Genomic DNA, 17,667 nt, shown 5'->3' on the forward strand with positions numbered 1-17,667 from the left:
GCCACCATTATAGATGTAGCCACCATTATAGATGTTATAGATGTAGCCACCATTATAGATGTAGCCACCTTATAGATGTAGCCACTAATTATAGATGTAGCCCACCATTATAGATGTAGCCACCATTATAGATGTAGCCACCATTATAGATGTAGCCAACCAAAGGACATTGAAGAGAACAGAGACAGACAGAGACAGACAGAGAGACAGACAGACAGAGACATTGAGAGAGAGAGACAAGAGAGAGAGACAGAGAGAGACAGACAGAGAGAGACAGAGAGAGAGACAGAGAGAGAGACAGACAGAGAGACAGACAGAGAGACAGACAGAGAGACAGACAGAGAGACAGACAGAGAGGACAGACAGAGAGACAGACAGCGACAGAGAGAGAGACATGAGAGAGAGAGACAGACAGAAGAGAGAGAGAGAGACAGAGAGACAGAGAGAGAGAGAGAGACAGAGAGAAGAGAGAGAGAAGAGAGACAGAGAGAGAGAGAGAGAGACAGAGAGAGAGAGAGAGACAGAGAGAGACAGAGAGACAGAGAGCGAGAGAGAAAGAAAGAACGAGGAAAGCGTATACGTAAGTGAAGTCTTAAATATCCTCCCGCTGAATTTTCACTCAACTTTTTTTTTTTAAGTATGAGAAATCTAACCACAAGTAACTGTACTGAGACAAATCTTGCCAGTGTATGTTGTGTGTGTGTTGTGTGTGTGTGTCGAACAGTGTGTGTGCTGAACATTTTCCATTTTTCAATGGACAGTGAAAGTTTCATGTCTATTCGATTCTGTGTGGTCTGCACATGTTCGTGTGTGCACAAAGCCTGCGGGTGTTTGTGTTTACACGTGTTTACAGTGGCACAGCTGGTGGCAGATCGATCTTACACCCTCACAGCCCCTCTTTGTTTGTAGTTGTGGTTGTGCTCCAACTCCCCTTCCATCCTCCCCTCCAATCCTCCCCACCTCCCTCCAACCCCCCTCCACCCCCTCTTCTCCCTGCTCCAACCCCCTTCCATCTCCCCTCCACCCCCCTCCATCCCCATCGCACCCTCCCCTTCATCACCCCATCGCACCCTCCCCTCCAATCCCCCATCGCACCCCCCCTCCTTCCACAACCCTCCAACCCCCTTCCACACCCTCCCCGGCCCGTGCCTGTCTCATCTGACCTAAGGGGGAACTGATCAAACACATTGATCTGTGTGAGTAGTTTCTGCCACTACTGCTGAAACACATGCTCACCCTCTTATTTAATCTGGCAACCCGTCCATTGTATCTGGCAACCCACCCGTCCCTCTAATCCACAGTGCTGTTGACATAACCCCCAGGTCGGAGGGAGGGAGGGGTAGCTAAACCACAGCAGCTAAACAGTGACTGGCTAACTGGAGGAGGTGGAGAATCACAAGGAGAAAATAGAAACGACTAGAAGGGACATTCCCTTTCCCATCCGCATTCAGAGGTCTGACGGCTTTGTTCCTTCTAGGCATTTTATTTCTATTGGCGGACATAATATGTGCCCTCCTCCACCAAACACAGATATGTGAGGAAGTAGGCTACATTTATTTTTATAAAATTAAAAATTAAACAACCATCACTAAGGTATTACAATAGCACTACCCCATCACTATGAATGAAGACACACTCAAAATACAGATACAAATTAAGCATGACATTGCAAAGCAATTACTGATATTTTGTTGAAATATTTATTTTGTTATTCATGCCTGGTTCACTCTATATCATGTCCTTTAAGACTTGGGGGTTTATGGGTATGTAATCGTTGAGTTGTAAGAACTACAGCTGAAAAATCTTGAGCCATTTTTTAGGGCTTTTGCAGAGCGAAAAAATCCTTAATTATGAAGGCATCCGCTTTTCTAATGAATTAGAAGTGGAGAAATGATTACGGAAATATCGGAAATATTACGTTACGGAAATATCCCTTTTTATTTTTTTTACATCTCCTATCCTGATATTATCTCAGTGACAGGTGACTGTCAAGTGTGTCACCATCTTTATAAAAGATTGAATTGTGAGGTCGCTTGTAAGTGAAGTTAATTGAGACGGTAACATGCTCTATAATGTCTTTGGTTGATAATAGTAACAATGTAGTTAGCAATTAGCATATAATTAAAATAGCATGTTCTGGAAATATACAGTTGCTGAATATCAAAATAAAATCATTTTGGAAATATTGAAAATGGAAATGATGCAGACAATTAAATTGATAGAAGCCACAATCTATCTGCAATATTAAAGCTGATCTACCCCCTAAAAAAATCATCATTATAATCATAACATGTTTGAGACCACTTTACTGTAGTATAGCCAAACAATATAGTAGCTTTTGTTGAAATTACCTTACATGATAAGAATAAAAATAACAACCCGGGAAGAATAGTAATTTAAATCTGGCACGTTATACAGTTCGCACGCACGCGCACACAGAGAGAGAGAGAGAGCTAGATGAGGTAAACCTTGGAGCTGCTGTATCATTGGTTACCCTCTGCTACTGTTAAATGGATGATCTGATACAGATACGTTTCTGTTGGAAAAAGGTTAAACACCAGTGTGTTCATTTCTTTATCCTCCCCGGGTGGAAAGGAGAGGGATGAGGAGGAGGGGCTCCCGTATACAGCACAAAGAAGATTAGTATCCTGTATATGGGGTCTCTCTCCCTCACTCTCTCTCCCTCCCTACCACATACTCCCCCTCTCTCCCTCTCAATTCAATTTCAATTGAAGGGGCTTTATTGGCATGGGAAACACAATAGATAACAAACAAAAGTTAAATAAACATCAATGTACAGTAAACATTACACTTACAAAAATTCCAAAAGAATAAAGACATTACAAATGTCATATTATGTACACTGCTCAAAAAAATAAAGGGAACACTAAAATAACACATCCTAGATCTGAATGAATTAAATATTCTTATTAAATACTTTTTTCTTTACATAGTTTGTGGCTGTCACCCACAAATATTCATCCATAACATTTTTCTATATGGAATATCAGAAAAAAGTGTATGGAGGTCTGTAATTGCGAGTTAGATACAACATCAAAATTGAAACGTGGAAAACCAACTTAGACAGGCTGATAATCTCACGCTTTTTGATTGTTCTATGTCGGCTTAATATACAGTCTAAAATGAGGTCATAAGTAGGTTAGTGTGTGGCCTCTCATGTGCCTTTATGAACTCTACTTCACTACCGCTTGGGCCTGGCTCTCTACTATGAGGTGGTCGATGGTCCTTCGGCTATGGGTATCTTACCTTCTCAGACACCTGGACTAAAGTCTAGTTTTCCTGCTATATACTTCCTGAGACAGCTCTGTGGTGTTCTAATAGGAGCCGCCGGAAGACATGATGTCCAGATGTGCTCAATTGGGATTCAGGTCCTGAGGGAAGGTGCAGAGCCAAGTCCCCCATTAAAGTCTCTGAAATCTGGAATATGAAGAAGGTGATGCTCAGTGTGGCGAGAACTGCTGACACATCACTCTCTCAGCCACATTATTGGGTAGTGGGACGAGAAGTGGAGGGGAAGAGACGGGTCTAGCATATGTACTGTCATAAGAGGAACGCCAGGGACTCAACCGACCAGACTATGGTCTCGACGAGACGGGCGGATCTCGAGGATCCTCATCTCGTAACTAATCGGCCAGCGTCATGGCTACCATCGGCGGAACATGGAGGGCTGTGACGGCCCCCACACAGAAATGCCACCCCCACACATGACTGCACCCACCGCCAAAGCCGGATCCATAGCATAGGATGGATGTTGCAGCAGCAGAACGTTCTCCCGGGTCTCCAGCATACCTGTCACGTCGTCCACAGTGTGCTCACTGTGTGACACCTGCTTTCATCTGTATGAAGCTGCACACGGGCGCAGTGGCGTAATATCTGCCAATCTGGTGTTCTCTGGCAAATGCCAAACGTCTGCTACGGTGTTGGGCTTAAGTGCACAACCCCACTTGGAACGTCCAACGGCCCCTCCTACCACCTCATGGAGTCCTTTTTCTGACCGGTTTGAGCAGACACATGCACATTTGGTGGCTGCTGGAGGTCATTTCTGCAGGGCTCTGGCAAGTGCCCACTGTTCCTCCTGCACAAAGAACGGAGGTATGCGCGTCTGGCTGCTGGGTATGTTGCCCTCCTGACGGCCTCCTCCGTTCCTGATGTCTGGCTGTTCTGGTAGCTGCCTCATGCCTCTGGACCACTACGCTGACAGAGCACATCAACACTCTTGCCACAGCTCGATTCGATTGTGCCAGTCCCTGCGATAGCTCACTACTGAGCCACTTGTGTGGGTTTGTTAGACTCCGTCCAATCTACGACTAGAGTCGAAAGACCGCCACATTCAAAGTGACAACATCAGCAGGAAGCATAGGAACTGGAAGTGGCCGTCTGTGGTCACCACCTGCAGAACCCCTCCTTTTGGGGGTGGTCTTGCTAATTGCCTATATTTCCACCTGTTGTTTTCCGGATTCTTGCGAAACAGATGTGAAATTTATTGTCAATCAGTGTTGCTTCCTAAGTGGACAGTTTGATTTCACAGAAGTGTGATTGACTTGGAGTTACATTGTGTTGTTTAAGTGTTCCCTTTATTTTTTTGAGCAGTGTATATATAGTGTTGAAACAATGTACAAATGGTTAAAGTACAAAAGGGAAAATAAATAAACAAATATAGGTTGTATTTACAATGGTGTTTGTTCTTCACTGGTTGCCCTWTTCTTGTGGCAACAGGTCACACATATTTCTGCTGTGATTGCAAACTGTGGTAATTCATCCAATAGATAAATGAGTTTATCAAAATTGGGTTTGTTTTCAAATTCTTTGTGGGTCTGTGTAATCTGGGGGAAATATGTGTCTCTAATATGGTCATACATTTGGCAGGAGGTTAGGAAGTGCAGCTGTTTCCACCTCATTTTGTGGGCAGTGTGCACATAGCCTGTCTTCTCTTGAGCCAGGTCTGCCTTCGGAGGCCTTTCTCTCTCCCTCCCTCTCTCACAAGATGTACTGTGGCCATTTCACCACACGAGGACGACACATCGCTTCCAACTCACCCACCACTAAATACCTCTACCATCACTGCCTTGCCAGACAGCCAGCGCAAAATGTAAAAATGTCAAGCTGAAACAAAACATTGGTCGGAGAGGCTTGATGAAAAGAGCCAGGGAAAGAAATAGGGCACATTACTTCCGTTCCGACAAACAAGGTCACATCAAGGCATTTCTAATAATATGATGGGGAGATGTTTTATTTTTTTCTGGTGTGTTTCGTTCGTTTTTATTTTATTTTACATAATTAACACGATCTCCTTGGGGGGATTCGTCTCACAGGCCGACTGAATAAATCTCATTTGCATAACGAACGAAGCCTTACCCTTCGTTAGCGAAAGAATGGGTTTAGCAGGCAGGAGGACTACAGTGGGCCTCCCCCTGAGGAGAAATAGATACGAAGAGATTGAGAGGAGAGGAGGGGGGGCGAGAGAGAAAGTGGAGAGAGATAGAGAGACAGAAGGATGAGAGAAAAAGAGAAAGTTTTAAAAAAAGACAAGAGGGAGAGATGGAGAGAGCGAGAGAAGGAGCAATAGATAAAGAGGGAGAGATGGAGAGAGCGGAGAAGGAGCAATAGATAAAGAGGGAGAGATGGAGAGAGCGAGAGAAGGAGCAATAGATAAACGAGGAGAGAAAGAGAGAGAGGGGGCTATACGGCTTTATTTTACGGCTGCTCAATGTATAAGCCTGCTACACTGTATAGATAGGCTTAATGTGTGCTATTATGGGGTACACTCACACTGCGGAGGAAGAGGGGTACACTCACACTGCCGGAGGAAAGAGGGGTACACTCACACTGCCGGAGAAAGAGGGGTACACTCACACTGCGGAGGAAAGAGGGGTACACTCACACTGCCGGAGGAAAGAGACATCAGTGGCTAAAGTGGTGGACCGCGCGAGAGAGAGCGAGAGAAGGAGAGGAGAGGGAGGAGAGGAGAGGAGAGGAGAGGAGAGGAGAGGAGAGGAGAGGAAGGAGAGGAAGGAGGAGAGGAGAGGAGAGGAAGGGAGAGGGAGAGGGAGGGGAGAGGGAGAGGGAAGAGGGAGAGAGAGGGGAGGGAGAGAAGAGAGAGAGAGGAGAGAGAGAGAGAGAGAGAGAGAGAGAGAGAGAGAAGAGTACTAAGCTCTCTTGAGAAGTGGATTGAGCTCTGCTGATTCCAACAGTTCTCTTCTCATGAAGACGATGCATGAGCTCTGACTCTCTCCCCTCCTCACATCACTCTCCTTGCTCGCACTCCCTCACTCCCCCCTCGCTCTCTCTTTCTGTCGCAAGAGTTCCTCTTGTGAGCTGTGAAATGTTTAATAAATCATAATAAATGCAACACCACACTACAAATACACAAGTGCAATGTAGACTCTCAACATAATTTCACCTCCACACACACACCGGTCTGTCTGTGGGGGGAACCCATGCTCTTTACTCAGCCTGTATCCCTTACGTTACCTTCCTTCCTCCCCTCCATGACATTCCTTCCTGGGGATGGATCTCGCGCCCCTTGCTCTCCCTCCTCCCCTCTCTCTCCACATCTGTCCTGTTTCCTTTCTCTCCCCAGGCTTGGTTTCTTCTCTCTCTACCCGGCTTGCTTTCCTTCGCTCTCTCTCTCCCGGCTTGGTTTCCTTCCCTCTCTCTCTCCCGGGCTTGGCTTCCTTCCCTCTCTCTCTCCCCGGGCTTGTTCCTTCCCTCTTCTCTCCCGCTTGGTTTCCTTCCCTCTCTCTCTCCCGGGCTTGGTTTCCTTCCCTCTCTCTCTCCCCGGGCTTGGTTCCTTCCCTCTCTCTCTCCCCGGGCTTGGTTCCCTTCGCCCTCTCTCTCTCTCTCCCCCGGGCTTGGTTCCCTTCCCTCTCTCTCTTCTCCCTGGCTTGGTTTCTTCCCTCTCTCTCTCTCTCTCTCCCCGGGCCTTGGTTCCTTCCTCTCTCTCTCTCTCCCCGGGCTTGGTTTCCTTCTCTCTCTCTCTCTCTCCCGGCTGGTTCTTCTCTCTCTCTCTCCCCGGGCTTGGTTTCCTTCCCCTCTCTCTCTCTCCCCGGGCTTTGGTTTCCTTCCTCTCTCTCTCCCCGGGCTTGGTTTCCCTCCCTCTTCTCTCCACATCTGTCTGTTTCCTTCTCTCTCCCCAGGCTTGGCTTCCTTCTCTCTCTACCCGGGCTTGGTTTCTTCGCTCTCTCTCTCCCCAGGCTTGGTTCCTTCCTCTCTCTCTCCCGGGCTTGGTTTCCTTCCCTCTCTCTCTCCCCGGGCTTGGTTTCCTTCCCCTCTCTCTCCCCGGGCTTGGTTTCTCCCCTTCTCTCTCTCCCGGCTTGGTTCCCTTCCTCTCTCTCTCTCTTCTCCCCCCGGGCTTGGTTCCCTTCCACTCTTCTCTCTCTCTCTCTCCCCCCGGGCTTGGTTTCCTTCCCTCTCTCTCTCTCTCTCTCCCCCGGGCTTGGTTTCCTCCCTCTCTCTCTCTCTCCCGGGCTTGGTTTCCTCCTCTCTCTCTCTCTCCCTGGGCTTGGTTTCCTTCCCTCTCTTCTCTCTCTCTCCGGGCTTGGTTCCTTCCCTCTCCTCTCTCTTCTCTCTCTCTCTCTCTCTCTCTCTCTCTCTCTCTCCGGGCTTGGTTTCCTTCCCCTCTCTCTCTCTCCCCCAGAGCTTGGTTTCCTTCCCTCTCTCTCTCTCCCGGGCTTGGTTTCCTTCCCTCTCTCTCTCCCCGGGCTTGGTTTCTTCCTCTCTCTCTCCCAGGGCTTGGTTTCCTTCCTCTCCTCTCCCCGGGCTTGGTTCCCTTCCCTCTCTCTCTCTCTCCCCCGGGCTTGGTTCCCTTCCCTCTCTCTCTCTCTCTCCCCCCGGGCTTGGTTTCCTTCCCTCTCTCTCTCTCTCTCCCCCCGGGCTTGTTTCCTTCCCTCTCTCTCTCTCTCCCCGGGCTTTGGTTTCCTTCCCTCTCTCCTCTCTCCCCGGGCTTGGTTTCCTTCCCTCTCTCTCTTCTCAGGCTTGTTCTTCCCTCTCCTCTCCCCGGCTTGGTTTCCTTCCCTCTCTCTCTCCCGGGCTTGGTTTTCCTTCCCTCTCTCTCTCCCCGGGCTTGGTTCCTTCCCTCTTCTCTCCTCCCCGGGCTTGGTTCCTCTCCCTCTCTCTCTTCCCCCGGCTTTGGTTCCCTTCCCTCTCTCTCTCTCTTCTCCCCCCGGGCTTGGTTTCCTTCCCTCTCTCTCTCTCTCTCTCCCCGGCTTGTTTTCCTTCCCTCTCTCTCCCCCGGGCCTTGGTTTCCTTCCCTCTCTCTCCCCGGCTTGGTTTCTTCTCTCTCCTGGGCTCTCTCTCTTCTCTCTCTCTCTCTCTCTCTCTCTCTCTCTCTCCTCCTCTCTCTCTTTCTCTCTCTCTCTCTCTCTCTCTCATCTCTCTCTCTCTCTCTCTCTCTCTCTCTTCTCTCTCTCTCTCTCTCTCTCTCTCTCTCTCTCTCCTCTCTCTCTCTCTCTCTCTCTCTCTCTCTCTCTCTCTCTCTCTCTCTCTCTTCTCTCCTCTCTCCTCTCTCTCTCTTCGGCTTGGTTTCCTTCTCCTCTCTCCCCAGGCTGTTTCCTTCCTCTCTCTCTCTTCTTCTCCCCGGGCTTGGTTTCCTTCCCTCTCTCTTCTCTCTCCTCCCCGGGCTTGGTTCCTTCCCTCTCTCTCCTCTCCGCCGGGCTTGGTTTCCTTCCCTCTTCTCTCTCTCCCCGGGCTTGGTTTCCTTCCTCCTCTCTCTCCCCGGCTTGGGTTTCTTCCTCTCTCTCTCCCGGGCCTTGGTTTTCCTTCCCTCTCTCTCTCTACCCGGGCTTGGTTTCCTTCCTCATCTCCTCTCCCGGGCTGGTCCTGTCTTCCAGTTGGCAATTCCCGGCTTCGGTTCTTCGCTCCTCCAGGCTTGTGGCAGCTTTTGCTTCACACCTTATATTTTTTTTGAGATGAGGACCTCCCCGCCAAGTCTGTTTTTACACCCCTCTCCTGCCACCTGCCGAGCCAACATCGTAATGACAGGCTTCTCAGACAAGAGGGAACAAGACTGTCTTATCCCTAGTATTTCTCTCTCGTCCTCCTTTTCATCTCTCTGTCTCTTTCTCCTCCCTCTCCATATCTTCTCACTCTCCCTCTCCCTCTCATATCTTCCCTCACCATTCTTTTGCCACTTCAGGGGATGGTGTGTATGATCTTGGTCAGGGCAGGAAGCAGAGCACAGATTTTTTTATATATATATATTATTAAAAAAGGAAAAAAAATAACTTGTTTTATTTTGCTGCTCTTTATTTTTCTCTCATCTGTTCCTTTGTGACCTCACTTCTAGTCTTTGCCGTGTGTGTGTGTGTGTGTGTGTGTGTGTGTGTGTGTGTGTGTGTGTGTGTGTGTGTGTGTGTGTGTGTGTGTGTGTGTGTGTGTGTTTACTGCTCAAGTGTAGTAGAGGTTTGAGAAAACAAACTGTTGGAATACTATCCATCTGTGTGTTCATGTTCATATGGATGTCAGCAGTGGTGGAAAAAGCACCCAATTGTCATACCTTAATAGAAAAGGAAAAGTCATCCAGTCATACATACTACTTGAGTAAAAGTCTAAAAGTATTTGGTTTTTAATATACTTAAGTATCAAAAGTAAAAATCATTTCAAATTAGTTATATTAAGCAAACTAGACGGCACCATTTTCTTGTTTTGTTTATTTACGGATAGCCAGGGGCACACTCCAACACTCAGACATCATTCACAAATGAATCATTCATTCATTGTCATTCATACAAATGAAGCATGTGTGTTTAGTGAGTCAGATCAGAGGTAGTAGAGATGACCAGGGATGTTTTTTTGAAAAATGTGGGAATTGGAACATTTTCCTGTCCTGCTATGCATTCATACTGTAATGAGTACTTTTGGGTGTCAGGGAAAATGTATGGAGTAAAACATACATTATTTTCTTTGGGAATGTAGAGAAGTAAAAGTTTAAGTTGTCAAATATACAAATAGTAAAGTACAGACACCCCCAAAAACGACTTATGTAGTACTTTACACTACTGGCTGTCAGTGGTAATACAGCAAGGGTGTATGCATCACTTCATAAATAAACTGTGTGTGTGTGTGTGTGTGTGTGTGTGTGGTGTAATTCTATTTCTATGGATGTCTACCATAAACCCCAATGCCACAAATTACAGCAACATCAGAGCGATCCCACCCAAGACCTTACCCCCACCCCCAGCCTATGCCAATCTCACACTGAGCCCTAAAGGAAATATGTTGTGTCATCCCACTTCGATGGCAACATGGTATTATTGCTATGCGTCACAAACATTTGACGCATATAAACTGCTACCAGGGTGTCGATGATCGGTTAACACTGTACTATAGACATCATCTGTATACAGCGCCTTCAGAAAGGATTCATACCACATGCTGTTGTGTTACGGCCTGAATAAAACATTTATTCAATCGATTATTTGTCTCACCCATCTACACACGATACCTATATAATGACTAAGTGAAAACATGTTTTTAAAAATGTTTGCAAATGTATTGAAAATGAAATTCAGAAATATCTAATTTACATAACACCCCCGAGTCAACACATGTTAGAATCACCTTTGGTAGTGATTACAGCTGTGAGTGTTTCTGGGTAAGTGTCTAAGAGCTTTGTACACCTGAATTTTACAATATTTGTATATTAGCCATTTTCAAGTATTGCCATAGATTTACAAGCCGATTTAAGTCAAAACTGTAACTAGGCCACTCAGGAACATGACATGTCGTATTGGTAAACAACTCCAGTGTATATTTAGCCTCGTGTTTTAGATTATTTTCTTGCTGAAAGGTGAAATCATCTCCCAGTGTCTGTTGGAAAGCAGACTGAACCAGGTTTTCCTCTAGGATTTTGCCTGTGCTTCGCTCTATTCCATTTCTTTTTATCCTAAGAAACTCCCTAGTCCTTGCCGATGACAAGGATACCCATAGCATGATGCAGCATGTTTGAAAATATGATGAGTGGTACTCAGTGATGTGTTGTGTTGGATTTGCCTCAAACATAACACTTTGTATTCAGGACATAAAATACATTTCTGTGCCAAAATCTTTGCAGTTTTACTTTAGTACTTTATTGCATACGTGTTTTAGAATATTTTTTATTCTGTACAGGTTTCCTTCTTTTCACTCTGTCATTTAGGTTAGTATTGTGGAGTAACTACAATGTTGTTGATCCATCCTCTGTTTTCTCCTATCACAGCCATTAAACTCTGTAACTGTTTTAAAGTCACTATTGGCCTTATGGTGAAATCTCTGAGCGGTTTCCTTCCTCTACAGCAACTGAGTTAGGAATGACGCCTGTATCTTTGTAATGACTGGGTGTATTGACACAGTGAAATTCATAACTTCACCATGCTCAAATGGATATTCAATGTCTGCCTAATTGTTTTTTTTTTACCCATCTACCAATAGTGCACTTATTTGCGAGGAACTGGAAAACCTACCTGGTCTTTGTGGTTGAATCTGATTTTGGAATTCAGTGCTCGACTGAGGGACCTTACAGATAATTGTATGTGTGGGGTACAGAGATGAGGTAGTCATTCAAAAATCATGTGAAACACTATTACTGCACACAGAGTGAGTCCATGCCTCTTATTATGTGACTTAATCAAATATTTACTTCTGAAATTATTTAGGCTTGCCATAACAAAGGGGTTAAATACTTATTGACTCAAAACATTTCAAAGTTGAATTTTTATTTAATTTGTAGTAATTTCTAAAAACATAATTCCACTTTCACATTATGGGTATTGTGTGTAGGCCAGTGACACAAAATCTAAATGTAATCCATTTTAAATTCAGGCTGTAACAACAACATGTGGACTAAGTCAAGTGGTTTGAATACTTTCTGAAGACACTGTAGCTCTAAAACAACCTACAGTAACACCACTCTACTAAACATCAAACTGGAATTGTTGATGTTAGTCTGCTGTTGGAATAATGATTCTCATATCACTCCACGTTTGATGGAATCACAATGTGTGAGTGAGTGTCACAGAATTAAATAGAACACAATAAAATACAATGGATGTTTATAATATAATTACAATTATTACAATTGCACTGCATCTCTGTGGCGCACTTGAGTGGGGAAAGTCAAGCGCGTATTGTGACGTATACTCTTTCATAACTGCTAGTCTTTCCTAATTTTTTCAAATGTCATCTCAAGTTTCTCCTCTTCCCTTTACCTCAATTCTCCTCCTCCCTTTACCTCATCTCACCTCCTCTCCCCCTCTCTTTACCTCACCTCTACTCCTCTCCCCTTCCCTTCCATTTACCTCACCTCTCCTCCTCTCCCCTTCCCTTTGCTTCACCTCCTTTCATCTTCCCTTTACCTCACCTCTCCCCTCCTCCCTTTACCTCACCCTCACTCCTCCTCCCTTTACCTCACCCTCACTCCTCCTCCCTTTACCTCACCTCTCCTCTTCCCATTACTCATTACTCCATCATGACTGTGGTCCATTCTCTAACACCCTTCTCTCCCTGGTCCATATTTCCCTGCATCCCTGTTTTTCTCCATTATTTTCCTTCTACCTCTTCACCTTCATCCCTCTTCCTTTCCTCTCCCTTCCCTTCATCTGTCCTCCTCTCCACCTGCAACCAGTCCCTCCTCTCCTCTTCCCTTTCTCCATCCCTTCTTCCTCCTCTCCCTTTCTCCGTCCCTTCTCCTCCTCTCCCTTTCTCCGTCCCTTCTCCTCCTCTCCCTTTCTCGTCCCTTCTCCTCCTCTCCCTTTCTCCATCTCCTCTCCTCTCCCTTCTCCAACTCCTCCTCCTCCTCTCCCTTTCTCCATCCCTTCTCCTCCTCCTCCTCTCCCTTTCTCCATCCCTCCTCCTTCTCCTCCCCTCTCCCTTCTCCATCCCTCCTCCCTCCTCCTTTCTCCATCCTCCTCCTCCTCCTTCTCCATCCCCTCCTCCTCCTCCTCCTCTCCCTTTTCTATCCCTCCTCTCCCCTTTCTCCATCCTCCTCCTCCTCCTCTCCTCTCCCTTTCTCATCCCTCCTCCTCCCTCCTCCTCCTTCTCCTTCTCCATCCCCCTCCTCCTCCTCCTCCTCCTCCTCCTCCTCTCCCTTTCTCCATTCCTCCTCCTCCTTGCTCTAGAACTGTCACATAGCATTAGCGGTCCGGCGCTCAGCCCCTGCAGAAATAACAGGCTAGATGGCTGTACAGACCCATTCTCCTGCTCCAGTTAGCTTTGGACACAAAAGCCCCCGTTCGGCAGGCTTGGGAGGATGCCTGCATTATTTTATTCATGCTGGGCGCTCCCTGCTTACACAACAGTCAGCGACAGCGGCCTACTAAACTCAAGTCTCCTCGCATAGGGTTAGTTAGCGATAGACGGCGCTACAGAGGTAGCGGTAACCACCTGGGTTTCAGCACTAAAACGTACACCACACACGTATATGTATGCATGTAGGATGTACTGTAGTCATTGCCTGCGACGCAAACAAGCCTCCACAAACTGACTGAGGAGAAGAACATCAGTACCTTTGTTCAGAACAAAAGGACCTAAAGATGGGACAAGAAGATACGCACACTTCTTATAAGAATCAAATATGACAATTTGATTAAATAGAGCCAATTTGCAAAGTACTTGCTTAATTTAATGATATACTAACATTTATATAATATTTTTTATAATTATTGTATCTACTAGAAGTAGCTGTTCTTATTCAGGATTCTAAGAAAGGGTCGGGGAGTGCAATGTTCGTCAAAGGTATAAGCAGTCGTATCCAGAGACAACACGTCACTAAGTGCTCGTCACTTCATTTATTCATTTCTTAAGTCTTCTTCACCACCCCATGCTGAGTTCCTTTACTCATGGGGGTGGGGAGAGAGATAAAAGAGAGGAGGTGGTAGGGGGATAATGTAGAGGGAGGAGGGTGGGATCGGGCGCGAGAGAGTGTGTGAGAGAGTGAGGCGGGGTAGAGAGAATTGAGAATTTTATTTTTATTTAACCTTTATTTAACTAGGCTAGTCAGTTAAGATCAAATTCTTATTTACAATGACGGCCTACCCCGGCAAAACCCGGACGACACTGGGCCAATTGTGCGGACTCCCAATCATGGCCGGTTGTGATACAGCCTGGAATCGAACCAGGATCTGTAGCGACGCCTCTAGCACTGAGATGCAGGGCCTTAGACCGCTGCGCCATTCGGGAGAAAATATAAAGAAAGAGAGAAAGACGTGAGAAAGAAACATACAGCCGGATGCAGTGATACTTCACGGCATGGGTTTTGAGTGACAGAAAGGAGGGAGAAAAATAAAGCAAATGTAATACAGACCCCATTCCAGTCATTCTGAAGAGTTCTCTCCCTTCTCTCCCCCACCCCATTCAAAACCATTAGCGCCGCAATTTGGCGTCCCGGTTTAAAGTCGCTGCTTGTCAGCGAGTGGGAAGCGGGAGGCGTAATCTCCCCGGTCAAATTAATCCCGATGTCAAACGGCACTAACAGTCAAGAGGCCCCGTCCGCCTTCTGCTCCTCGCCGCAGCACACGGCTTACGCTAATCTCAGCAAATTAACCAGCGCTCGCTAACCCGTTTAAAACGATCCCCCGCTCACTCGGTGACCTTGTATGCAATTGCACCTTTTTCTAATCGTTGGGCATTAAGAAGAAGAGTATGAGCCAGAATACATGGTGGTAATTCCACACACACTGTGGCTAAACAACTCTATTGGACAGGAAAGGAAGTAGTAGGCCTACTTCACATTAGCCCTCAAAATGTACCCTTTAATATGAGAGATCCTTATTTCCTCTGTGTGTGTGAGAGAGAGTGTGAATGTTTGTGTGTGTGTGTCCACTCAAACTGTCAAAGGGAGAAGACGAATGGCTAAAGTGGGGGACTTTGTGTGGGTGTGACTGCATGCGTGTGTGTTTCTCTGTGTGCTTGTGTGCGTGCGTGCGTGTCGGTCTGTGTGTCATCCTGCATTTAGATCCTACAAGAGACAGAGTACCACACAACTCTTATAAACATCCTCAACACTCCAAAGTTCAATTACACATTAATATCAATTCATATAAAATTCTTGCATTCTTTTGAGCAAATGTTTGTCTTACCTAAGTGATGTTCATTGATTACATCTGCGAGAGAGACAGAGACACACACAGGCAGAGTGAGTGAGTGAGTGAGTGAGTGAGTGAGTGAGTGAGTGAGTGAGTGAGTGAGTGAGTGAGTGAGTGAGAGAGGAGAGAGAGAGAGAGACAGAGACACACACAGACAGAGTGAGAGAGAGAGAGAGTGAGAGAGACAGACAGACAGACAGGTGTGAGGAGAGAGTGTGAGACGAGAGAGAGAGAGAGAGAGAGAAGAGAGAGAGAGAAAGGAGAGAGAGAGAGAGAGAGAGAGAGAGAGAGAGAGAGAGAGAGAGAGAGAGAGAGAGACAGAGACACACACACACACACAGACAGAGAGAGAGAGAGAGAGAGAGAGAAAGCAGGTCAAAGCACAGATCACACAACTCCAAAGCCAAACAGTACGCAATAAGATTACTGTAGATCTCCTATCGTAAATCCATTTTGGATTTAGCAGTGCATCACTATTGTCATCATCATGTTTCACGGCTATTGAGGTCAAACTCCGTAGTAGTTCAGAGTCGACAGGCAAGGATCAACTCTTCATCAAGTCAGCTATAAGGTTGTTCATCAATTTGCTTGCTACAAACGTAGTTTAACATAGACTTATGAAAAATGAATTATGCAAATGTTTCCATAATGCCTCCCCAGGAATCACAGGCTGTCGAGTACTGATCAAATGAGCTTGTTTTGCAGTATGCAAAGGGATTTAGAGAGAGAACAGGCAAATAGGGGAGTAGGCTACACAGTACAGCTAGCTAACAGAAATATAGTAATTCTACATTCATCTACATTTCTGATCCTCAAAGCGTATCTGAAAATAGACTCTCCAATTAACTTTTAGTGATTGTGTACATTATGATAGACTGAATGTCTAATTCAGAGTTATTGAATGGACTGAGGGGATATGCCCATTTTATAAAAAGCATTTCTATGTACCTCATCGGTAAGCAGTTACCCAGTGGGCCAACCCATGTCTGACAGAAGGATACCGCTGCATATGTTCCGTGACCCCATGTGCCAACCTGGTTGGGTAACAGGAGGTTGAACGTGCCACGGGAGCCAGGGGAGCCAGATGGCATGGAGGTCTTCATGGATTTGAGTCAAGCTACCCCTTCCAGGGAATAGCCATTGATATGCAGATCCTCTCTGTTCATTTAGTCTCTACAGTTGTTACAACATATCTTTACCATATATGGCACAATGACTCAGATTATAGTTGTCCCTGCACATTGTTTTCAATCCCATTAAATCGACAGTATCTAGTTACGTTTCAGATCCATCTTAAATCTAATGCAAGATCGTATGCTTTTTTATAATAAAGGTATAAGGGTGTTAGTATGAGAGATGTAATCAGTGACCATTGGTGACATTCATTTTATAACCGCTCACTTATGATAAACACAATACATCCACTCTGATAAAAACAACAACCTAGTCGACTTATGGTTATTGTGACTCAGTAAATTACTACAGCTAGAATTACAGTACAATGTTTATTAAATGGTAACATTTAGAAAATGAATGAAAAAAAATAGCAAGATGGGCATTTCAGAGCAATCCCTGTGTAATATATAACAAATAAACATAATAATGATTTTTCCTTTCCCCGCTTAAGGTATTTTGCCGAAAGGTAGTTTGCTCACTGTTTTTTAGCCTTTATCAAGCTTGCTTTAAAAAAATATGTTTCTTACTTTAATATGATAATCTTCATGGCGTGATGCCGATCTCCACACAGAGAATAATTATTTATGTATTTATTGAAATTAAAATTTCATGGTTCACTGCTTTACACAGATAGAGCATGAGTGTCTTACAGTGTTTTGGGGACTAAAGGGGGTTGAGACAATTATTCAAATATTTAACCTTAGCGGTCATAGATTATGCAAATGACGTCCCAAAAGGATTCTTTCCGCAGCTGAAAAATCTGTGAAGTTGCTCGGAGCCATGTAAAAAAATCGTCAGGACCGAGCCGGAGAAAAAAAGACACGCCATTTGCTTTGGCACCTCTAAGGAGGAGGAGTAGTCGAATAACCGGCAGCTATGTTCCTCTCAGATTGAGTGGAGAAGACAGAGAGACTTGGACATGACAGAGGGAGGAAGACACCACCTATTGTGTCTATGGACTCCTCACCTCTACACTAGTCCACAGAATTCCCTCCATTGCAGACTCCACTTGTGTATTAATAGACAAACACACACACTGACCACCAGTACAGTACTAAACGTACAGTAGTCTTGGCCTGCATGCTCACGCACGCACGCACGCACTAATTACCCCCCACACGCTATCAAACTGACATCCACTAACATTTGTTCATATACAGTTGAAGTCGTAAGTTTACATACACTTAGGTTGGAGTCATTAAAACTCGTTTTTCAACCACTCCACAAATTTCTTGTTAACAAACTATAGTTTTGGCAAGTCGGTTAGGACATCTACCTTGTGCATGACAAGTAATTTTTCTAACAATTGTTTACAGACAGACTATTTCACTGTATCACAATTCCAGTGTGTCAGAAGTTTACATACACTAAGTTGACTGTGCCTTTAAACAGCTTGGAAAATTCCAGAAAATGA

At 45.5% G+C, this 17,667-nt stretch overlaps 1 protein-coding gene across 3 annotated transcripts in view; it reads right to left on the minus strand.

Annotated features, from left to right (window-relative positions):
• The window catches only part of LOC111961901 (nuclear receptor subfamily 6 group A member 1-A), a 192,484-nt gene that overhangs the window by 39,607 nt on the left and 135,210 nt on the right, over positions 1 to 17,667 (minus strand). For 2 of the 3 annotated variants that reach the window (XM_070442863.1, XM_070442862.1), the window contains exon 3: positions 15,072 to 15,095. The exons of the other annotated variant lie outside the window; for it this stretch is intronic. In XM_070442863.1, the coding sequence (XP_070298964.1) occupies positions 15,072 to 15,095 (24 nt within the window). The remainder of the gene's footprint in view (positions 1 to 15,071; positions 15,096 to 17,667) is intronic. 3 annotated transcript variants of the gene reach the window in all.

Source organism: Salvelinus sp. IW2-2015, linkage group LG4q.1:29, assembly GCF_002910315.2.
Source record: "Salvelinus sp. IW2-2015 linkage group LG4q.1:29, ASM291031v2, whole genome shotgun sequence".
NCBI classification, from domain to species: domain Eukaryota; kingdom Metazoa; phylum Chordata; class Actinopteri; order Salmoniformes; family Salmonidae; genus Salvelinus; species Salvelinus sp. IW2-2015.